Source organism: Sarcophilus harrisii, chromosome 2, assembly GCF_902635505.1.
Source record: "Sarcophilus harrisii chromosome 2, mSarHar1.11, whole genome shotgun sequence".
Lineage (NCBI taxonomy): Eukaryota > Metazoa > Chordata > Mammalia > Dasyuromorphia > Dasyuridae > Sarcophilus > Sarcophilus harrisii.
In genome coordinates, this window is record NC_045427.1 from 9128730 (window position 1) to 9153120 (window position 24391).

Consider the following 24391-nt stretch of genomic DNA (forward strand, 5'->3'; position numbering starts at 1 on the left):
CGATGACTCGGTCTCATCTCTAGGTGTGTGGGGAAACGGTAGATTCTCAAAGCTGTGACTGACAGTGAGAACAACCTGGATTTCTTTGTCCCCCGGTGTGTTTGGGGGTCACAAAACCTCCGGCCAACAGCACCAAGTCTGACCGGACCTCCGTGCTGGAACGCCATGGGTGTGGGCTCATGGATGCATTTGTCCAACCAGTGGAACCAGCAGATCTAATCCAGACCATCGATATACTCCATTGCACTTACTCCTCTCATGCTTATGAAACTGTATTCTCAGTTTGTGCCACCAGAGGGAGCCCCCACACACAAATAGTGCAAGTGTTTGTCCAGTTGATGAAGAGGCTGAATTGATGGTCCTTAAATGAACCAAGGATGCAGTTCAGTGACGGGACTAGAGAGAACATCCTACTTGCGAGACCATTTGTCGCCTCAGGAATCCGAGCCACAAATGCAGCCCTTGGGAAATTTGTTCTTAATCACAGCTGACCTCAGGGACGTCCTCTGTGGTGTTTCCTGCTCGCAACCTAACTGGCCTCTCGGGAGCAGGGTCTGTGATGGGTCCGGACGCTTGAGGGAGAGCAGCGTCGGCTGGGGTCCCAGAGGGATGCTTAAAAATCTTGCAGGCGATTTTGTGATCGGTCAAGATGAAACAGGAGATCCGAAGCTTCTGGTGAAGGAAAACACAGCTGTGCAGAATATTGGCGGCGACAGGAAAAAGAGCCCGACTGGGTGGCAGATGAGAGAAAACGTGAAAATTTAAAATGAGTTTTGGGTTGAGGACAGGGAAGCAGTACAGTTGGAAGAATGCATGATTTAGTCAAAGCATATAAGTTCAAATCCTGTTTCTGCCACGTAGTAAAAATGTGATTTGGGACAAGTCGCTCAAGCCTAACCCTCAATTTCCTGGTCTGTAAAGCAAAGGGGTTGGACTAGAAGGCTTCTGAAATTCTCTTCTTGATCTAAATCCACATTCCTGTGGTCAAATAAATAAAAATCAAATATATTCAAAGCAATTTCAGGCCATAACAATAAGGCCTCATGTAGGAAGAAGCACTCAGGCTAGTTCAAGTAGATCTGGGGTCCCAAGAGAGTGAAGTATGGACAAAGGGAGAACATTTGGCGAGAAAGGGGGTGATGGACTATGTGTAGAACTCCACAAGTTGCTGGTTGATCATGACAAGAATGCGGAATGTGTGAGGGGGAGAGAGAAAAATCTGCTAACAGAGGTCCAGAGCTAGATTACAACGGAATTTGAATGCCAGAGACCATAATTGCTGTAGTAATACCAAGAAGGAAAATGCCTTTCACACTGGGTTAGTGCATTAAAATTTTATAAAGGAGGTAAGATTCTGTCCAGGTCTGAGCATCCTATTTTAGTAGACATTAATTAACCGAAGCATTGCCAAGATAGTGAGAGGACCAGAAGCATCACTTTAATAGGATTAGTTGAAGGAATTAGCGTTTCGGGGAGGGAGCTTGAAGAGAAAACTCAGAGGAAATGTGAGAAACCTTCAAGGGTTTGAAGGATGGTCAGGTGAAAGAAAGATGCCTTTTCCTTCTCCATTGGCAAAGAACCAAAATAGGGTAAATGGGTGGAAGCCACAGGGAGGCAACTGATCTCATCATAAGAAAAAGACTTCCTGACAATTACAAAGAGCTTTCAGAAATTGGAACTGAGCTACCTTGAGACAGTGAACTCCCTGAGACAGATTCATCATGGAGAATGTGGGTGACTTCTTGTTACATGAATGGGTTGGATTCATTGACCTCTGAAGTCCCTTCCCCCTCTAAGATTTCTCTGATTATGCCATTGTGAATAAGACTTCAGCTGGAAGACCTGCCTTCGAATTTCACTTCAGACATTTACTCAGGACAATCCTGGGCAAGTCACCTCACCTGTCTGCCTTAGTCTTCATCTGTAAAATGACAGAATTCTCATTGTGTAATCCTCTTGTTAGACTTTGCAAATGGTTAGCACTTAATAGATGCTTCTTGACTTACTGACTGCTTGAAATAAAGAGGCTAGAAGTGAATTGGCTCACCAAAAGGTTAAAATGGGGAGGAAAAAGATCATAGCCATGAAAGGGGGGGGGGGTGGCCTGGAGGTTCACAGTGAAGAAAAAAAATGGATGAGGGTTGAGAGGCAGAGGGAAAATGTAATAGTAAAAGACTGTGATTAGGTAAAATTTTGTGGTTTATGAACCTGGGATGATGGCAAGATGGGGAGTGTGACCATCTCTGGGTATGCTAAGAAGGACTGAATAGGTCATGGAAAATGAGTAACTTGAGGACAGGAAAGTCGAATATTTGAAAGAGTGGCAATATGTATGTTGAAGCCCTTAGTATGGGGTCAGGGGTGGAATGGAAAGACTATGAGGTCAATGCTGAAGTCATTGATGAAGGAAAGTGTTGGGTGTTGACACTGCCCTCTCCTGGTTTCCTTCTACCTCTCTGACCACTATATCTCCTTTCCTGGATTTCCAGCCCTGTCCTGCCTGCAAGCTCCGAATCTCTCAAACTCTATACTGGGTGCTCTTCTCTCTCTCCTCAGTTGGTGATTTCACTAGTTTCCATGGGTTTAATTATCTCTAAGCTGATGATTCTCAGATCTATTTATCAAGCCTTTATCTCTGTCCTGATCTCCAGTCTCGCTTGCATCATCAACTAGTTTTTGGACATCTTTCAGCAAATGTACCTAGACATCTTAAACTTACCATGTCCAAAATAGAACTAAAACCTCCCCCAATTTGCCTTCCTTCCCAAATTGCCTATTACTGTCCCAGACACCATCATTTCCCCAGTCACCGAGACTCGCAATCTCAATATCATCCTTGACTACTCTCCACATAATCTAATTTTAATTCACTTTTTTTTTCTGAGATAATTGGGGTTAAGTGACTTGCCCAGGGTCACAGAGCTAGAAAGTGTTAAGTGTCTGAGGCTGGATTTGAACTCAGGTCCTTCTAACTTCAGGGTCGGTGCTCTATCTAGCTGCCCTAACTCACATCTTTCCTAAGGTTCCCTGCTGTCCATTCACACAGCTGCCTGGGACAAGCCCTTATCCCCTCTCACTTGGGCTATAGAGTTTATCTTCCCAAAGTTCAAGAAATCAGACCATTTTCCCTCCTGGAGATTCACTGGACACTGTCAGTTGTGAAGACTTGTGGAAAGAAAGTTATGGCAGAATCTGGTTGCCCACAGAAGTTCACCAGTCCATTCTAGCTTCCTTGTGCCGTACTCGCATAGCTTCTGGGTAACAAGCCTTGGCTTCTCCCAGTCTCTGGGAGAGCAGGGCCAGGTGTTTGCTCCCATGCTTTTCAGCCATGCTGTTAGACACCTTCAAGAGCATGAATCTGCACCAAGGTCAGCGACTCACCGGAGGTGGGTTCTTTAAGGAAAAGGCTACAAGGGAGGCTGCAGGGAGGCCCTGTCCATAGATGGCTGAGCACCTAATGTGGCCTCTGGGGCTGAGAGGCAAAAGTGTGGGTCGATTCTCTGCTGCTTGTGCTAATTTTGTCCCAACAAGGAGCACAAGAAAAGGCAGGGCTCCCGCACACTAAACTGCTTCCATCCAAATCATCTTGGGAAGACCGAGGCTCACCTGGCACTCTGAGTACCGGATGCTCCAGCCAAACTGCCCAGTTCCGCCAAGCACAGACAGGGCAGCCCCAGGGGCTTGGCCGCCGATGCCCGAGAACGTTAATCTGCAGGCCACAAGGCAAGCTCCCACGTGCAGGGCAGAAGCATCCAACTCTCAGGGTCTCCTGAAGAACCTGAGCACTCACTGTGTGCTGGAAATGCTGGCAAAGGCCCGCCTGGCGAGACTGAAGAAGGCGTGTGCTTGGAGGGAAGCAGAACTCAAATAGGTCAGGGGAAGTTCGAGGTGCCCACGTTCAGAGAATCCCCCCAGTGACAAAAAGGGTGGTTTGGGCTGAGTGGGGCAGAGCCTTCTGGGTGCCTGTGGGTCCAACCAGCCACAGCCAGACGCGCTGTAACACAGTGATGTCCCGTCGGTCCTTGCTGAAGGGCAGCGACCAAACGGTTCCCAGGATCAACTATAAAATCCGCTGGCTTTCAGAATCCTCCACATCTGGTCCCTTTCTACTTTCTTCCTTTGGCTCACTCAATGATCCCAGTCTCCTCGCCCCTCACTCTGATTAGAAAGAGGAGGGCTCCTTCCTCCCCACACTAGAGGCAGTCCCCTAATTTCCTATCAAGCTGCATTCATCTGGACTTCTCCATCACTCCTTTCTCCATTGAGCCTCCTTTTAAGCATTATCTTCCTTGTTAGAATGGAAGATTCTTGGGACTTTTTGCTGGTGTTTGTATTCCCAGACTTGGCACAGACTTAAACACATCAGAAGGTGCCTAATGAATGCTTATTGAGTGTTGAATGCCTTTCCACTAGCTGCACCTTAAGCCTGGAACACACCCCTCTTTATCTCCATCCACCTCCCAGCTTCCCTGATTTACTTCAAGTCTAAGTCAAAATTGCACCTTTTTGGTCCTCCTCACTGCTGGTGCCTTCCCCTGACTTCTCATGGATACTTGCATGTATCTTCTGTGTATGTGATTGTTTGTGTGCCGTCTCTTCAATTAGAGCGTGAGATGTAAGATGTTTGGGTTCAAGAACCATGATTTTTTGCCTTTACCTTCAGCACTTAGTGCCATGCCTGGAATATAGTAAGCATTTAATAAATGCTGGTTGGATGACTGACAGAATCTCAGATTGGGCAGAAACCTTCAAGATCATCTAGTCCAACCCATACTTCAAAAGAATTCTCTTTACATCTCCCCCAATAAGTGGGAAAGGAGCCCTCGGAAATCTTCCAGGGAAGGAGAACTCATTGCCTCCCAAAACGATGGGAGGCAGCCATTCCATTTGTGGCCACCTCCATGGGCCAGGAAGTTTGTCCGGCTAAAATCTGGATCTCGGCCATCCCCATCCATTACTCCTCTTCCTTCCCTCAGAGCCAGGCAGAACAAAGTCATAGCTTTCCCACACATTTCAAAGACAGCCAGATGACCCCAAAAGCCCGAGCCAGATCCAATCATCCTGAAGCTTTATCTTCTCTGGGATAAATCTGCCCTTTCCTCTAAAGTCTTCCTCCTCTTGTATGATTTCCAGAGTCTGCTACTTTGTGTTGTCTCCCTTTGGAAAAGTTTAAAAATATGTAATAATGGTCATGAGATTTTACCAGGCTGTGCGCTAATGTCCCATGTGTGGGGCAAGTAAAATAAGTGCCATTCAAATTAACAAGGATTTATTAGGCACATTTATTAATTTCAGAGACCAAGTGTGTGAAGGAAAATAATATATTAAGCCTTGAGACATTGGAATCAGACTAGGATAGAAATTAGGAAGAGGAACAAGTGCAGGGAGATGGCGAGTTCTACTTTGCATATTGAACTTGAAATGAAATGGAATTAGCTGGAACTGATCAACAGCCTCTCGTTAGTGATGCTTCCCTTCAGTTTTGGGAGGGCAAGGGGAAGAGTCAGAAAGGGGGGACTAGACTGAAATTAGAGGCTGGGGGGAGGGGGCTGACTGGGCAATGAGAATTGTTTTCCTGGTTCTACGGCAGGACATTCTGAACTTGTCGCGGTCTAATCAGCCACGTTGGACACACTGGATCTTGACCCCGACACAGCAATGTCATTATGGTTCTCTTCAAGCATGATGACCCCCAACTCTCCATCAAGTCATACAAGTAATTGTATTTGTAATTTCTTGTGTTGAGGTAATATTCCATCACATTCCTATATTAGTTAGTTTAGCTGATTTCCATTTGATTCCACCTCCTCATCCCCACTTTCTCATGCCCAAAATACCTTGTGTTTCCTACTTAGTATTTGTCCTCTTCATTCTGTGTATTACTCACATGCCTGATGGGCAGAATGCAAGTTCTTCTAATTAGGGATTATTTTATCCTTTGTAATTGTGTCCCCAGTTCCCGGCACGTAGGAAATGCTTATCGATGGACACCCAATTGTTCCTGTTTGAATATAGAACAGACCCGATTTTCATATTCGGATCCTCATGGAATATAAGCCTCATACTGCTCTAGCTGGATCAGAGGCTAAGTTTGGTTTATGTTGTACAGTTCCAAACTGGTTTCCCGAATAGTTGAAACATTCAACTCCACCAACACTCCATTTCTTTTCATAGTCCCAAGTCATTTTAGAGATAAGGAAACCAAAGACCTGAGGGTCATTTATCCAAGATCAGACCAACTGTCAGTGATAGAGCTTCTGACCTCCTCTGGCCATGGTATCCATGTTCACCTAGGTGGTCCCGCTGCCGTCTTCCTGGCTGTGTGACTGGACATTTTATTTCCTCTCTAAGCCTCAGTTTGCTCATCTGAAAGATGGAAGTGGTTGTTTTAACAAGCATCTGTCAGACACCTACTGTGTGCAGAGCACACTGCTAGGCTGGGACAAGATACAGTTGTTATAAGAGCACAAAGACTACAAAAGCTGATATCTCTACAGCATCTTGAGGGTTTCAAAGTGCTTTACAACGTTTTCTCATTTGATAATCATCAAGTATTTATTAAGCATCTACTGTTTGCAGGCACTGAAAATACAAAGATAAAAAGGAAATAATCCTTACCCTCTGGAAGCTTACATTTCAGCTGGGGAAGACAATGGGTACATATACAGGGATAAACAAAAAAGAGAGCATAATCTGACAGGGAAGCAATAGCATCTGGCAGGGATAGGAAAGACGTCAGTTAGAATCTGGCACTTGGGCTGCGCACTAAAGAAAACTAGAGATTCCTAGAGCTAGAAGTGAGAGAGTCAGGGCAAAGGCACAGAGGTGGGAGATGGGACGACGAGTAGGGAGAAAGCTAATTTGACAGCACTGGAGCATAGGTGAAGGTGACTGACACGTAAGAAGCCCAGAAAGGCAGGCGGGGCTTAGCTTAGAACATTACAGAAACAGAAGAGTCTCAATGGGGTCCCAGAGGTAATAATCACTTGCCCACAGTCACACAGATAAGTGCCACAGGTCTCTTCCCCCCCCCCCACCTCCTCCAGATGATTTGGTGGGGAGCAAATGTACAAAATGCCCGAGGGCGAGTATGGGCCGACTCTCAATCACCCCCTGAGCTAATGCTTGATTAACTGAGCTTCAATCAGCACCTAAAAGGGGTGAGGGTGGCTTTCCCCGGGGGGATGGACCTGCCCATGCCAGGGGCAGAAAACTGCCCGATTCCAGAGAAAGCCAATGACTTGGGTCTGAGAAAGAAGGTTCCAAAGAAAGGGAGTCTTTTGCCTTTAATGAATACGGAACAGCCCAAACACTCCTTAATCAGGAGAGCTCGGAGAGAGAACCAAGGGAGAGCGTGGGGAGAACAGTGTCCACCCCCTCCCAGGACTGTCCCAGCAGCAGTTCACAGCAGGCCCAGCCTGGCCCTCGACCTCAGGACTTGGGGACCGAAGTGAAAATCCTCAGCCCGTGCATGGATTTAATCTCCTCCTTCAGCGCCTAGGAAACAAAAGAGCAATCTTGTATTTTTGGCAGCAAAAACATGAACAAAAGGAGCCTCCAAAACAGGGGTGGACTTTCTGAGGAGCCGCAGGGGATGGAGGTGACCTTCACACATGGCCCTGAAACCGGGCTGGTCCCTCCTGTAGGTTAGGGCCCGGGGCCTGGGCCAGGTCACTTACGGACCCTGATCAGGACCGGTCAGGACAGATGGTCGGAGTCTCTTCCAGTATCCCACAGGAGGAAGTTGGGAGACAAAGGCCGGTGTGGGAGGCAGAGAACTCGGGTCCCCTCCTCGCCCCTCGGGGTGATCGTGAGAAGATGGCGGAGGTGCAGTAAGATGGACAAGCAAGCTGGCTTCTCCATGTCCTTCCCAAAGCCTGGTCAGCCCTCACGTGGGGCGCCATGTCCAGCTCTGGGGGAGCCGTGTCCAGCTCTGGGGGCCACTTTAGAAAGGGCAAGAACAATTACCCTAGAGAAAGTCTAGGAGGCTACCAGGATAGGGAAGGACGTAAGTCTATGGCACGCAAGGAAATGGAGGCAAGAAGCCTTGGGTGGAAAGGCTGGACGTGGCACTATCTTCGGGTATTACTAATGCCCCAGCTTGGTGCCCAGGGAGAGAGCACTTACCCTCCCAGCCTCAGCTTGCTCATATGTAAAATGGGGCAATAACCCTTGAACACTGCCCTGGTAGGTTGGGTGTGAGGAACACGCTTCCAGGCTTACTGGGGGCCGAAGCCTGATGGCTGCTCCCAACTCACCTTGTTAACCATCTGGTGCTGTTGCACAGTTCGCTTGTCTTTAAATTCTTCTGATTCTATATGGATTTCATACATGGCCCCGCAACCACCTGAAAACAGAGTATTTTTCGGCTTAAAGGAAAAGATCAGCCACGGGAAGGGAGCCTGGAGGGACTGAAAAATCAGCAACAGTCCCAGAAACCAGAGGAAGAAACCTTCGGCTCCTCCTCCGTCCAGAGGGGGAAGCCGGCCAGGCGGAGGGCTGTATACCCTGTCTGAGGAGGTCCCGGCTTTGTTTGCTTTTCTTTGTCTCCAGAAAGATTTCAGTCCTCCCCGCCCCCATGAACGCCTGTGATCGCAGGACAAAAGGTAATTTAAAGGTCAGTTTTCCGGGCTGAAGGAGCCTTTGTTAGCCACCTGCCTGCCGCCACGGGGGCCATTTGTGGGTTGTCCCCAGGGTCAGGCTTCTGAACTGGGCACAAACACCCGGATGAAGCCATGCCGTCTGTGGTCAGGGGGGATAAGAGACAAATACAGAAAGCTGGAGAGGGACGGGGAGGGGTCAGGAAGAATAGCTTCTAAGCAGTGGGAGCTCCTAACAGCCAGATTCTAATTGTAGTCATCCAATTAGATGATAAAATATATTATATTTATTCAAATATATTTATATTATATATAATAATAATATATAAAAGATATTCAAACAGGAACAATTGGGTGTCCATCAATAAATCAAAATATATAAATTTAAAAATAATTTTTTATTTAAATATAAATATTAAATATAAATGGATTCAGCTTTCTAGACCACGGCTGAACATACAGGAATGACGGGAGTCTGGCCAGGGATGGAGGCTGCCTATGAAGTTCCAGCAAGAAAGTATTTACCCGGAGATTAATATTTTTAATCAAAAGACTTCAACAGACAAGGAAAGGTGAGGAGGAGTGTGTAAGAGCGTCCACAAGCATTTTCATGGGCAGTGTGATGGGAGCACGGGTAAAAACTGAGGGCTGAAACAGACCTTGGAGGCCACTGAGTCCGATCCTGCTGTTTTACAGAGAAGCTTGTCACACAGCGAGTGTCTGATGTGGGTTAAACCCCGTGTTAGGGACTAAAGGCCATTAAGCCAGATACTGCAGAGAGTAGCTATTAATACAGAAAGAACAAACAGGGCAAGGCAGCGGGGAGGGAGCTGGAAGGGCTCTCTGGACCACGAGTCAGGGAAGAGCCCTGGACGGCAGCCTCGGTGGAATCCTCCCTCTCACCTGTGTGAAGGGGCCAGGAGTTTAGTGTCTATAATTGGGGGGGGAAGGGGGAGACCCAGCGATTCCATGGCCAGCCTGTTGCTGTGACTCATCCATATTTAGTCAGGAGTAGGAGGCCCTGACTACTACTTTTTTTTATTTTTATTTTTATTTTGTTTTTGCCTCTCATTTTTTAATCTTCTTTACATTTTCCCACTCTTGGTGGCCCCCAAAGTAAAATTTGCTTTGCCAGCTCTGCTGCCCCGGTCACTAGCTTTGAACTGCTCCTGACAGTGCCCCGGAGGGTGGGGCAGCCCAGAGGCCGGGGGTGCAGGGAGAAACGGGGCCCAGATGTCTATCTGAGGGCACCACGCAGGGGCTTCTGGGAGTGGCTGATAGCTCCCCGTGAATCCCCAGCCAGCACAGAAGCACCAGAGCCCAGGCTCCCCACCCGCCCTCCACCCTCAGACTGGCCCACACTCACAGGCTGTGTTTACAACGAGGACCCCCAAAAGGTGCCCAAGATAAGGAACAGTTGTGAATTCTGAGAATCTAACATGTCATTTGGGGGAACCAGCAACGGCTTCCCCAGGGCAGCGCAAAAGTGCTTGGCTAGAGGGGCCCCAGTTGTGGGGCTCAGTGCCCCTCATCCCCACAGCCCACAAAGTCAGTTTGTATCTCCTTTTTGCCAGCCAGCGAATGCAAGATCCCCAAGGGCAAGCTCTGGGCTCAGTACATTTTCCTGGCGCGGAGCAGAAATCACAACCTAGAACTGGAATGGACTCTGGCCCAATAGGTAATTTTACAGAAAAGGAAGCTGAGGCAGCTCATGACCAGCATCCCCCTGCCTCCCTCCTGGGGCTGTGTGGCCCTGCCAGGTAGATTCTGTGCCATGGCATGGCTCTGCCAACAGGTAACAGAAAGGGATACAGATTAGACATGTGATTGCTTTGGTGGAAGAAACTCCCTCTACCCACCCAAAGTGTCATTGTCTCAGCGACCTGGAGTCCGGACAGAGCGCACAGCCCAGAGTGGTCAGAAAGAACTGGATTCAAATCCAGCCCCAGACTTCTACGAGCTGGGTGACTCTAGGCAAGTCACTTCACCCTGTGTGCCTCAGTTTCCTCAGCTGTAAAATGAGCTGGAGAAGGACATGGCCACTCCCTCTGGTATCTCTGCTGAGAAAACCCCCAGGGAGGTCCCCCAGAGTCAGACACTCCTGAGTAATGACTGAACAACCCAGCCCCTGGTACAGAGACACGTGGCCGGCGTAAAGCCGAGGGGTATCTCAAGGCAGAGGGGATCCTTCGTCCTCGGAGGACTTTGAGCCGAGGCAGGATGGCCACAGTTAGGACAGGCTGGAGTGGTCACTCCTTTCCAGGAGAAGTCAGTCTGGAATCAAGGCTCAGATTCTGGAATTCTTTTCCACAACCACCTGCTGGGATGGACTCTCCAAGTATTAACCCATTTTCAAGGTGGGGATACTGAGGCTTTGAGAGCTAAAATGACTACGGCCAAGGAGGGTCTCGAGCACAGGTATCTGCTGGGATGCTCTAACAGAAGATCCAAGATTTAGCCTTTGGGGGCCGAGTGAGCCCTCGGGGGCTCGAATGTAAAGTGGGCTCAGTACTCGCCCTCCCACCTGAGGATTGTCTGAAGGAAAGTGAACTTTTATTGTTATTCCTGCCTCACAGATGGGACTGTGCCCCTGGCCCAGGGAAGGAAAGTTGGGGGCTTCTTGGACCGAAGCCTCCCGTGGGTCAGGAGAAAATGAACATGAGGAAGCAGCCCCCGCCGACCGCCCTGCCCAGGCCCGGAGCTCTGCGGCCACAGGAGTCCCCTGAGAAGCGATACCTGAAATGTCTGTGACCTTGATAGTTGTTGCCTGAGGAAACTTCTCTTTTAGGACGTGAGTCACTTTGAGCTCCCCTGAGGTCTGGGAGGCAAATGTTCTTTGGGCGCATTGGAGAAGAGTGACCTGTCCATGGAGAGAGAGGGAGGGAGGGATATTTACTGGCCTTTACACATCACTTACTTCAGTTTGCCTCAGTTTCCTCATCTGTAAAATGAGCTGGAGAAGGAAATGGCAAAGCCCTCTAGGATCTCTGCCAAGAAAACCCCAGATGCAGCCACGGAAGGACTGAACCACAATTGGCAAATCTAGAGGCCTTTTCTCAAGGTCCTCACCCTTCTTGACCCCTACAGAGCGCCCCTGCCTTCTCCTCAATTCTCTTGGTCCCAGGTGTAGGGACACCTGTCCCTCTTCCTCCTTTGGGGGTTTTTAAGGACCCACTGGAGAGGGGGATCCCCCAAGGCCTGGTCTTACACCTTCTTCTCCTAGACTCCTTTACCAGTGAGCTCAGCAGCTCCCAGGGAACGCATTGGGACCTCAATGGTAATGACTCTCAGGCCGACTTGTCCAGCCCTGAAATCCCTCCCAACCTCAGCCTTTCACCTCCAACAGATATTCGGACACCCGACCCCTAACTTTAAGACCTGAACCTTAACAATGAGCTCAGTTTTGAACTCTTAGTGGTCTTAGTCATTTCTCCATCACTGTCAAGGCTGAGTTCCCAAGGCTGGAAATCTATGGGGCACCCTGTCTTCCTCCTCTTCCTCCCCCTCCCCCAGCTCCAATCTGTCCCAACTTCCGCTCTCACGGGATCTCTTCTCGAACTCTTCTCCTTTGGCCTGGTCATTGCCCCACACGTCTCATGCTGGACTGGCAAGAGCTCTGGCGGCTCTCCCAATCTCAAATCCTTCCTCCCTCAGTCTCTCTCAGCCGTCAGAAATCTTCCTGGGGTCTGGCCACGTCATCCCGTTAACCCCTTCCAAACCTGCCTCCCTCCACAGCTTTTTTCAGTTTTCTTGCACCTCCAGTCCTTCCACAATCTCTGCCGTCCAGCCACAGGGCCCTCCTCAAGTCTCCGGGCATTTCCTCTCGATCTGTCTGAGGCCTAGAGAGCCCTTCCCGCTCATCTCACCGCCTAAAAATCCCACCTTCAGAGGTTTTTCCAGCCCTTTTCATTCTAGCGTCCTCCCTCTGTTGATATTTCCCATCAGTCTCTGGCTTTTCTGAGTATAATCATTTGTATCTTTCCTCCCCAGCAGACCAGCAGTCCCCTGTGGGCAGGAGCTCGTTTCCATTTCTTTGTAATCTCCAGCACTCAGCACAGAGCCTGGCACACAGTAGGTACTTAATTAATGCTGACTTCAGAAACTTTCATTCTTTAAAGCTCTGTTGTTACTGATATTGCACAAGAAAACAGACAGTAAGTAGCAGAGTCAAGATCCAAACCCAAATTCTCTAACTCCACCTTAAGTGCTATACCTACTGGACTACCTTTCTGCAAAAGACCTCTTTGGGGGAGGGGGGGAAAGAAACACACACATGCACCCCTACATATAATTACATAGATATGTGTGCACACATCCCCATGTGTACATATGCACATGTAAGGTTTACATACATACACATGAACCAGTGATGATAATAGCTCTTCTACAGAACTTTAAAATTTAGAAATTGTTTTCTATATGTTAACACGTGATCCTCACGACACTCCAAGAGTTAAGTGCTGTTGTTATTCCCATTTTACAGATGAGGAAACTAAGACTGAGATAAATTAACTAATTTGCCTGTGGCCAAGAAGTACTAAATGTCTGAGGCAGGTTTTGAATTCTGGTCTTCCTGACTCCAAGGACAGCGCTCTATCTCCATAAAGGAAGGGACCATCTTTTCCCTTTCTTTATAGTCCTAAGGCTTAGCATAGAACCTGGTACACAGAAGGGGCTCAATAAATTCATTCTGACTGGCTGAGCCATGGTTTTGGGGAAGATGGACAAACGGCTGATTAAAAAAAAATGTTAATTAAGGGCTTGCGTGCGATGTGTCGGGCGTTTTCTTGACTCTGGGGATACAGAAGGGGCTCGATAAATTCATTCTGACTAGCTGAGCCATGGTTTTGGGGGAAATGGACAAACGACTGATATAAAAAGCGTTAATTAAGGGCTTGCAATGTGTCAGGCACTTTCTCGACCCTGGGGATACAAATACAAACACTGAAGTGGTCGGCACCTCTGAAGAGTAGCCATTCCAAAGGGAAAGACGTGGGAACTGCTGCCAGGAAGGAGAGCGAGAGGCTGGACAGCTCTGCTGGGGGAGGCCCTTGTTAGTGAGGAAGGATCCTCCATCAGGTGCCTGTAACTTTCCTTTCAGCCGGCATCCCCTGACCAGCCGCAGCCCGTCCTGCCTCCTCATTTTCTGTGGCTGAGCTGCCTCCAGGCCAAGCCAAAACCCTTCTGACATCAGCTCTCCCACCCCTTTCCAGCTCGGCCCTTCTCCCTGCCTCCCCTCGGAGGGTCGGGCCAGCCCTCCCGGTCCCAGCCAGCTTCCTGCTGGACAGCTCCCCACTGCGCCAGGCAGTCAGCAAGGATTCACTGAGCACCTACTATGTGTCAAGCACAGAAGGAACCCTCTCTTCCTCGAGCCCACTCTGACTTCAAAAACCCTGACTTCTGAGGAAGACAAGACTCAGCACGATGGATACCCAAAAAAAAAAAAAAGGAACATTCACTGTGATCAGGGATGCAACAGGTTCAGAACTGGGCACACACTGATTTAAAAAGCTGCTGGAGGGAAATCTCAGCCGCTCATAACCTGCAAAGCTTATTTTTCCACTGCTCATCCACCAAACAACCGACAAGCATTATTCAACACCTACTGTGTGCTAGGCGCTGTGCTAAGCACTGGCGACACTGGAGCCAGTCCCTGCCTTGAAGAAGTTTACACTCTGTCTACCTCCAGCCCAATTGTTTGCCAAGTGGATTTTACCAAGGAGACGTCTTCCATTGGTACCTATCTGCTTTTTCCACCTGCCCTTGTTCAGTTGTTTCATGAACAAATCTGTGTGAGACCATTTGGGTTTTTTTTCACCATTTTACAGATGAGGAGACTGAGACAACTGAGATGAAGGGATTACCCAGAATCCCCCGGCTCATAAATGTCTCGGGCTGGATCTGCATGTGGCTTCCTGATTCTCTGTGCACTCTGGGGCCCATTGCTGACACTTCTCTCCTCCAGCCTCCTGCTTAAGGGAGCAGAGCCCAAACAGCAGTGGCTCTGGAGTGAAAGCTTCAGATCCCACCTTGAACGCTGGCTCTACACGAGATCTTCATCAGGTCCTTGGGCATCTTTCTCTCTACAGTGAGGGTCTGCTCCCTGGGTGACCTCTTGAGGTCTCATCCATTTTCTCTGACTGGGCCCCTTCCCCATCCATCCCCCACCAGCCGCCAGAAGTGCCTTCCTAAGAAGTGGAGCTGCCCCTTTTACTCCCTAATCCAAAGCCTTCCGGAGTTCCCTATAGTTTCTACACTAAAACTTCCATTTGAAGCCTCTCTGTGGCTTCCCACATCTGACCCCTATGGGACCTGACTGGGCAAATGACTTAACCTTCCAAGAGTAAACCTTTCAAAGGATCTCCATTAGCAGAGGGAGTTTCCGTACCTGGAAGTCACCTCCCTCCCTTATCCCTGTGTGGTCTCTTCCCAGGATTCTCTCCTCGAACCCTTAAGGGCCCAGTCCCATGGGAGGTTCATCATTCAAGAACTCTCTCCCTCTCAGCCTCCTCTGTCTCCTCACTCTCCGTCTCTCTTTCCATTCCCACCTTGCTCATCGATAGCCCTCTAGTAAACGGTAAACTCCCGGAGGGCAGGATGGGACTGATCCCGCTGTGCCGGGAGAGCAGCCCTCAGAAATGCGGAGATAAAAAGTGGGGACTCTCCTCGGCGGGCAAGGGGGAGCCAAGGAAGATTTCTGAGGGCGGCAGCGCAGCCTCGGGGGAGCAGGAATCTACCCCTCCCTATCTTCAGGGTTTTTAAACCAGTCTAGCTGCATTTATTAAATGCCTACTGTATACCAGGGCCATGAGACAGCAGAACAACCCTGGAGAAGACAGCGAATAAGAGCTTCCCCCACGCTGCTCCTCCCAAGGCGGCCAGTTCTGACCCTGGCCCTGCCGTCCCTCACACACCCTTCTCCCGGATCCCAGAACCCCTCACTCCAAGTCCCGGCGCCAGCACCACTTCTCCGGGGCCTTTCCCTCCCACGGCTGGCCCCTCCGGCTCCGCTGTCCCACTCATGGGGGGGCGGGTAACAGCACCCCCTCCCAGAGCGATTCCTGAGGATGAAACGGGCCATTAGCTCCGGGGCTGGATGCGTGTCTGTGGGGCGCACATGGATGCACGTGCGCATGCTCCCGGGGCGGGACTTCTCCCCCGGTCCCCGCACTCCCCCCGTTAGCCAGGGCTTTGCAGCTCCCTAAGTGCCGGGGGTCCTGCCTCCGTCTCTTCCCTAAAACGCGGGAGGAGACCTCAGCTGACACTGCAGGAGCAGGACCCGCGCCTCCGCTCCCCCGCTGACGCCCCTCTCCCCAGGGGGTCACCGCGGCTGAATCACGGGGCGGGCTCCCCCCACGTCAGAGACGGCCTCCGGCACACTCCCCCGTCTGCAGCGCTCCCCGTGAATCCGGCTTAGCTGCGCCCCCTCCCCCTCTGGGCCCCCCTTCCTCCAGTTCCAGTCTCGGGAGTCACCCCGCCCCCAACGGGACCTCTCGGCAGCCCCGGATCGTAACTGCTCTGCCTGAGACGGCCTCCCACCCGCACCTCCGCAGGTATCCCGGCTTCTCGCCGCCCCCGTCACCCCCTCTTCCGCCCCGCCGAGGCCCCGGCAACACCCCTCCCCCACAAGGCCCCTCCTCCTCCTCACATGCTCCCCCTCCCCCAAGGGCCCCGGCGCTCACCACGCCGAGGCTTCTCCGGCAGAGAAGGTGGGAGGCAGCGGCGGCAGCGGCAGCAGCGCCCGGGGCCGCCATAACGGGCGCGGAGGCGGGGCAGGGAAAGGCCGCCGCGGGACCGAGACTCACGCCGGCTCAATGTCACCCACGCTGGGGAAGGCGAGAGGGCCGGGCTGGGCGGGGGGCGGGGAGAGAGCCGAGGGCCGCGCCCGCCCTCTGTCGCCTCGGAGGCCGCCCCTGCGGCCGGCCCTCTCGGAGGAGTGGAAGGGCGGGGCGAGAGGAGGGCCTAAGACACTAGGGGCGTTTTAGGGTCAGTCCGATCTCCGATCCGCCGTGGGACAAAGTCCATTTCGCTTTGCCTGATCCGGAGCTTCCTCTGTGGGGGCCTCTTCCGGCTCCGATACGCAGCGTTCTAAAGTGAGCTTCAGCCTCGAATTCGGCGGTCTGTGGTCAATTTCAGCCCCTGTGCTCCGCGTTCTAAAGTGAATTTCAGCGCGGAGCTCGGGGTTCTGTGGTCAATTTCAGCCCCTGTGCTCTGCGTTCTGAAGTCAGTTTCCGCCTGGAGCTCTGTCCTGTGGTTAATGTCAGCTCCCAGGCTCCGTGTTCTGAGGTCAATTTCAGCCTGGAGCTCTTCTGTGGTCAATTTCAGCTCCCAGGCTCTGCGTTCTGAGGTCAGTTTCAGCGTGGAGCTCCGAGTTCTATGGTCAATTTCGCCTCCAGTGCTCGGAGTTCTAAGATCCGTAAACTTGTATTAAGCGATATACCACGTGACAGGCACTGGGCCAAGCGCTGGGAATAGAAAGAAAGGCAAAAAGTAGTCCCTGTCCTCGAGGGACACAACAAACACCTGCAAATAAGCAATAGATCGACAAATGGGCAATAATCAAGAGAGAGAGATGCGCTCTAGAATTGAGAGCGATTGGAAAAGGCTTCCTGCAGATGGTGGGATTTTAGTTGGGACTTAAATCCAGGAGGTAAGGAAAAGGAGCATTTCCAGGCTTACGAAACAGCCAGAGAAAATGCCTGGAGTAGGGAAATGGACTGTTCCGTTTGTACCACGGCCAGAGGGAGGCTAGTATCAGTGGATCGATTTCAATTGAGTTCTAAGATCAGCTTCAACTCTGCTGAATCTGTGTTTAGTGTCCTTAAGCCTTTCCACTTCTCAAAGTATGAGGTCTGCAATCCATTCACCTGAATGAATTAAAGCCTTCTCCGCCTCAACCTCTGCTTGTTCCAAACTCTTTCCAGTTCTGGTGTTTAGCTTCTTAAACTCTGGGTTGTGACCGCATATGGGGTCTCCTAACTGAATGTGGGTGGTCGGGAAAATATTTATAGCGATTCTTTTTGTGGTGGCAAAGAATTCAAACCAACGGTGTGTCCACGAATTGGGGAATTGCCGAGGAAGTTGAGATAGAGATAATAAAAGTATGTGATGGAATGCTATTGTGCTATAAGAAATGATGAAGAAAGTGTGGGGTGGAGCCAAGATGGCAGAATACAAGTTGCGGCCCAGCCAGAGTCTCCCAACATTCCCTTCCAATCAACCAGAGTACCCATAAGGAGTGACTGTGGCTCTCTTAGCATCATTCCACCTTGGAAGCACCGAAAACTTGCAGACCCTTAAAATTGGCTCTGAAAATATCAGCACGAAAAAGCCTGAAACTTGGGATAGTGCCTTCCCAAACCCCACTTTAACATAAAGAACAAAATGAAGAAATAGGCTGGGAAAATATGATCAGAAGTGATACAGGGATGCCGGGTATCACCATTACTATTCAGTATTATACAGAAATGTGAGCTTTAGCAATACGAGAAGAAAAGGAAATTGAAGGAATTAAAGTAGGTAATGAGGAAACAACACTATTACTTTCTGCAGATATGATGACCTACCTAGAGAATCCTAGAGAATCAACTAAAAAACTACTTGAAACAATTAACAACTTTAGCAAAGTTGCAAGATATATTGCTCATATATATCCTCAGCACGTTACTCACAAAACCCAGCTGCAAGAAACAGAAATTCCGTTTAAAATAACTGTAGATAACATAAATTATCCGAGAGTCTACCTGTTAAGACAAAGCCAGGAACTATATAAACACAATTATAAAACACTTATTCAAATAAAGTCAGATCTAATCAACTGGAAAAATATCAATTGCTCATGGCTAGGCTGAGCTAGTGTGATGAAATTGACAATTCTGTCTAAATTAGTCTACTTATCCAGTGTCATTCCAGTTAAAATGCCAAAAAATTACTTTGTAGAGCTAGAAAAAAATAACAACAAAATTTATCTGGAAGAACAAAAATCAAGAATATCAAGGGAATTAATTAAAAAAAAAAAAAAAAAAAAAAAGGAAAGTGGCCTAGCTATATCAGACCTAAAACCATACTATAAAGCAGCAGTCATCAAGACCTTTTGGTACTAAGAAATAGAGCAGTATATCAATAGAATAAATTAGGCACACAAGACACAGTACTTCATGATTACAGTAATCTACTGTTCAATAAACCCCAAGACTTCAGCTTCTGGGATAAGAACTCATTATTTGACAAAAATTGCTAGGAAAGTTGGAAAAAAAAAGTATGGCAAAAATTAGGCAAAGACCAACATCTCACGCCATATACCAAGGTAAGGTCAAAATGGGTTCATGATTAAAACATAAAGGGTGATACTATAAGCAAATTAGGAGAACAAAAGATAAGTAATCTACCTATCAGATCTTTGGAGAAGGGAGGAATATATAGCTAAAGAAGACCAGAAGAACATTATGAAATGCAAAATGAATAATTTTGATTACATTAAATCAAAAAGGCTTTGAACAAACAAAACCAATGCAGCCAAGGGAAAGGAAGCAGAAAGATGGGGAATAATTTTTGTAGTCAATATTTCTGATAAAGGCCTCATTTCTAAAATATATAGAGAACCGAGTCAAATATATAAGAATACAAGTCATTTCTCAAATGATAAATGGTCAAAGCATATGAACAGGTAATTTTCAATTGGAGAAATTAAAGCCACTTTTAGTCAAATGAAAAAATTGCCCTAAATCACTATTGATTAGAAAAATGCAGATTAAGACAACTCTGAGGTACCACTTCACACAATCAAATTGGTTAAGATGACAAGAAAAGTGGAACACTAATGCATTGTTGGTGGAGATGTGAAATGTTTCAACCATTTTGAAGAGCAATTTGGAACTATGCCCAAAGAGCCATAAAACTGTGTATACCTTTTGATTCAGTTGGGTCTCTATCCCAAAGAGATGAGAACAGAGGGAAAAGGACCCAAATGTGCAAAAATGTGTGTAGCAGGTCTTTTTTTTGTAGTGGCAAAGAATTGGAAATTGAGTGGATACCTAACAATTGGGGAATAGCTAAATAAGTTATAGTATATGAAAGCAATGGGATACTTTTCTATAAGAAATGATGAGCAGGCTGATTTCAGAAAAGCCTGGAAAGACTTATATGAACTGATGCTGAGTGAAGTGAGTAGAACCAGGAGAACACTGTACACAGTAACAGCAATATTATATGATAATTAACCATGATAGGCTTAGCTCTTCTCAGCAATGCAGTTATCCAAGACAATTTCAATAGACTTGAGATGGAAAATGCCATTTGCATCCAGAAAGAGAACTATGGAGACTGAATGTGAATTGAAATATACCATTTTCATCTTTTTCTTTCTCATAGTTTTTTTTTTCCATTTTGGTTTGATTTTTCTTGTATAACATGACAAATATGAAAATAAGTTTAAAAGGATTGCACATATATAATATATATTAAATTAGTCGATGTGTTGGAGAGGGGGGAGATAAGGAAGAAAAGGACAAAAAAATTGGAACACAAAATCTTACAAAAATGAATGTTGTAAACTATCTTTACGTGGCATTTTGAAAAAAAATAAATTACTATTGGAAAAAAAAAAGAAATAGTTTGGAAACTGATCAAACAAAGAGAATTTAACCATAAAAACTTACTACTGTGACAGGGAAGACAAAAACATAAACCTAGAAGACAATAATGTGAAAACAGCTACAAAGTTACAAAGAAAAATGATAATTTGATCCAAGGTCAGGAAGAATTCCTGGAAGAGTTAAAGAAAGAAATAAGGAGGGGGGAATGGAAAAAGAAATGAGAGTGGTGTAAGAATATTACAAAAAGAAAATTAAAATCTATATCCCAAAGACTTCAAAGAAAAAGAAAAATGACTTAATGTGTACAAAAATATTTATAATAGTTCTTTTTGTGATGGCAAAGAATTGAAAGTCAAGGAGGTGTTCATCAATTGGGGAATGTCTGCACAAGTATATGATTATGATGGAGTACTATTTTACTCTAAGAAATGATGAGGTGGTAATTACAGAAAAAAACATGACAAAATCTGTATGAATTGATATAAAGTATAATAAGAACTCAGAGATTATGTTACAAAGTAACAGTAATCTTGTAATGATGATGAACAGTGAAAAACAAAGCTGCTCTTATCAATCTGATCTGGTCTGATCAATAAAATGTTCTCATCAATATAATGAACCAAGACAATTCCAAGGAACTTGTGATGAAAAAATTGCTATCTATCTCCAGGGAGATAACTGATGAACTTTGAGTGAAAAATGAAGGATAATTTTCTTACTTTTGTTTTTTTGTAATATAGTTAATATGGAAATATGTTTTACATGATTTCACATGGATAATTGATTTTTTTTTTTTTTTTTTTGCCTTCTCAGTGGATCAGGGAATGATGAGAGGGAGGAAGAGAATCCAGATCTCAAAATTTTAAAAGAATGTTTAAAATAAATAACAAATATAAAAAAGAAAAAGAAATGATGAAGGGGATGGTATCAGAAAAATCTGGGAAGATATATATGAACTGTTGCAAAGTAAAATAAGCAGAATGAAGAGAACAAAGGAAAAGCAATATTATTAAGTTTGTAGACTTTAGAAAACTAAGATTAATTTAATTTAAAATTGGGTTTTGGATATCTAATCACTAAAATGATCAACTACAATCCCAAAGGACTAGTGGTGAAAAATGCTACTTACCTCCAGATAAAGGACTGGTATACTCACAAGGCAAATTAAAATTTTCTTTTTCTTTTTTCTCTTTCTTTCTTTCTTTCTTTCCTTACTCTCTCTCTTCTTCTCTTTCTCTCTCTCTCTTTCTCTCTTTCTCTTTTTCTCTCTTCCTTCTTTCCTTCCTCTTCCTCCTCCTTCAGTTCTTTGATTCTTCTTCAATTTTTCATTTCTTTAAAGAAGAAGAGAAAGAAGTGTCCTGAAAAAGAGATGAGAAAATTCACCTCCTCCCATATAGTCCCTTTGTTTCCTTTGGCTGCTTTCCCCCTCTTTTTTTTTTGCTCTTTGCCACAAAGAACAACTCTCTGGAGTGTAGAGGTAATAGTGGTAGTTATTGTTTTTGTTGATGATTATTCATGGTTTTGAAAGAGCACTGGTGACATCATGAGAGCAATGTTTTGACTTGCATGTGACTTTCATTTAGTCGAGAAAGCCGTCAACCTCCCTTTCTCCCTGGGTCACTGAAGTCTGGCAGCAGGACAGAGGCCACAGCTGGTGATGGCCCCAGGGGCATTGTCATGGCTGACCAAACTCTGAGGGCTTCCTTGCTTCAGCTGCCTTTGGGGCCGTTCCCAGTCACCCCTTCCCTGGGGGAAGCCTTCGTGTGCTTGCGGTAGACACCCCCTTAGCTCATCACTGGCTCTGAGGCCTATGGTTTTAGCCCATCTGCCAGACAGTTTGGCTGCAGTGTGGCTGCTGGACATGCTCAGTTTCTTAGAGCCACACTCAGCTTCTCAGAGCCACAGATGAGAGTCAGGTGCCAGGTAGACGGCAAAGATGGATGAGCAGCCCTGAAAGGAGGCCGAAGGCCTTCGCCCCAGGGACTCGCGTCCTCCCACAGCACAAAGAAAACAGCCCTGGAATTCTTGGTGTAGGAAGTTTTCCAGAGATTCTGAGCCGCCCTTCTCAGAGGCCAGGGCAGAGGTCCTATCTGGCCTCGGTCACTACAAGCGGGAGGGGTTTCTTTTATTCATCTCTCCCTCGCTATCTCTCTGTATCTCTGTGTCTGTCACTCTGTCTCTGTGCCTGTGTCTCTTTTCTTCTCTTTTACTGCTGTCTTTCTGCCTCTGTCTCTGTCAGCCTGTTTCTCTATTACTATCTCCACCACTCACTTTCTCTGTCCATCTTTTTTCTTTCCTTCCTCCCATCACTCACTTCCGTTCCAGTTTCCTGTAAAAGAGTCTTTATAATGTCCATCAATTATTTCCCCCCAGAGCACCAGGAAAGCCAAAAAAAGGAAGACATCCTTCCTTTTTTTCTATTATTCTACACTCTTCTCCTCAGAATCATCCCCAAATAAGAGAGGGGATGGGGGGCTGGAGGAGAAAAGCTGTGCATTCAGTCATTCTGCGGAGATTATGAAGCAGAGTGGAACTTTGTTAGTGTCCGGTGTGGACACTGGACAAATGTTCCAGGCAATGAAAAATCTCAGTGATTTACAGTTTATCCTCTGTAAACTATATGGATTAGTCTTAACAAGATAAACATCCTGTCCATATCCCTATCCCCTTCTGAACTTTTTTCTATGGAATATTTCAGATTTTGCTGGTTTTCTCCCTATTTTTATCATAATTAACATTTCATAGGTTTGTAATTCCATCCATAGGGGGACCATGCTCTCTGTCAACACTGGAGATAATTTGGGAGGATGTCACATGGCGTTGCTGGGACTGAAGAAAGGGAGGAGGCTTTTCCCTCTCTGGAGATTTATGGACAGAGGTTAATAATAATCAGCATTTATGTGGCCCTTTAAGGCCTCTGGAGCGTTTTATGTGCATTATCTCAGATGATCTTCCCACAACTCTATGAAGTGGCTGCTGTTATTACTGTCACTTTACATGTGGGAAAACTAAGGCCCAGGAAGGACAAGTGGCTTGCCCAGAGTCTCACAGCTAGGAAGTATCAGATGGGATTTGAATTCAGGTCTTCCTGACCGGGGTAGGTGCTTCAAGTCTCTCTCCCCTCCAGGTTGTCCTTTCCTCAGCTGCCAGATTTTTCTTATTAAAGTCAGTCCCTCCTTAATAAACTCTAGGGGCTTCCTGTCACCTCTGGGATCAAACTCAAAATCCTGTGTTTGATTCAGTGCCTCTTGTGATTGCTATACACATTCACACACACACACACACACACATTTGTACACACACTCACATACATGCTCACACAATGCACTCACGCACTTGTACACACACACACACACTTTGCACACACACTCACATACTTGCACACACTCTTACATATACACTCACATGCACACAGAATTTGCACAAACATGCATTCTCATACATTTTCATACACTCACATAAAATCACAAGGCACTCACACTTGCACTCACACACTTGCACACACTCACACACACACTTGTACACACATGCACTCACATGCAGACACCTTTCCAGTCTCCTTTCATCTTCCACCTCCCCAACCCCCCAGCAGTTCACTCCCCCTCCTTCGGCCTTGGGCCTCCACACCTGGCTCACTCTCCTGCCCCATCCCCAATTCCCAGTTTCTTTCAGAGCCCAGCTAAAATCCCACCTGCCCCAGAAGCCTTTTCTACCTCTGCTGAGTTCCAGTTCTTTCCCTCTGGTGATTATTCCTAATCAAACCTATTTATAGCTTGTTTGTACACAGTTGTTTCTCTCACTAAATGGTGAGCTGCTTGGGGAAAGGGACTTTTTTTTTTAAACATTTTTTGTACCCCCAGTGCTTAGAAGTATGTCTAATACATTGCACATATCCAGTAAATGTTTACTTATGTTTATAAAGAACACAACACAATGCTTGACATATAGTAGGTGCTTAATTCATGCTTTTTTCCCTTAATATATGTTTATTGACTGACTTTATCATCTTCCTGAGGGATGGAATGGATCACTTGTTCCAGTACTCAGCTCCTGTTCCAGGGCCTCGCCTCAGGGCCCCCAGACTTTGAAGGACTCCACTCATTAGAGACATAAAAATTAAGATACAAATGAAATATATAAAATAAAACAAAATAATTATGAGTGAGCGGAAGATCTAAGTTAAAGTTATCTTATTTA

The 24391-nt window shown here is 46.9% G+C and overlaps 1 protein-coding gene across 1 annotated transcript; it reads right to left on the reverse strand.

Annotated features, from left to right (window-relative positions):
- Positions 1–7255: 7255 nt before the first annotated feature.
- On the reverse strand, positions 7256–17059 carry BOLA3 (bolA family member 3). The gene is made up of 4 exons (XM_031949627.1): positions 16283–17059; positions 11337–11460; positions 8259–8347; positions 7256–7497 (listed from the first exon to the last, which is right to left on the reverse strand). The coding sequence occupies exons 1-4, from the start codon at positions 16352–16354 to the stop codon at positions 7432–7434; spliced, it is 351 nt and encodes a 116-aa protein (XP_031805487.1). The 5' UTR covers positions 16355–17059; the 3' UTR covers positions 7256–7431.
- Between the last annotated feature and the right edge of the window lie 7332 nt (positions 17060–24391).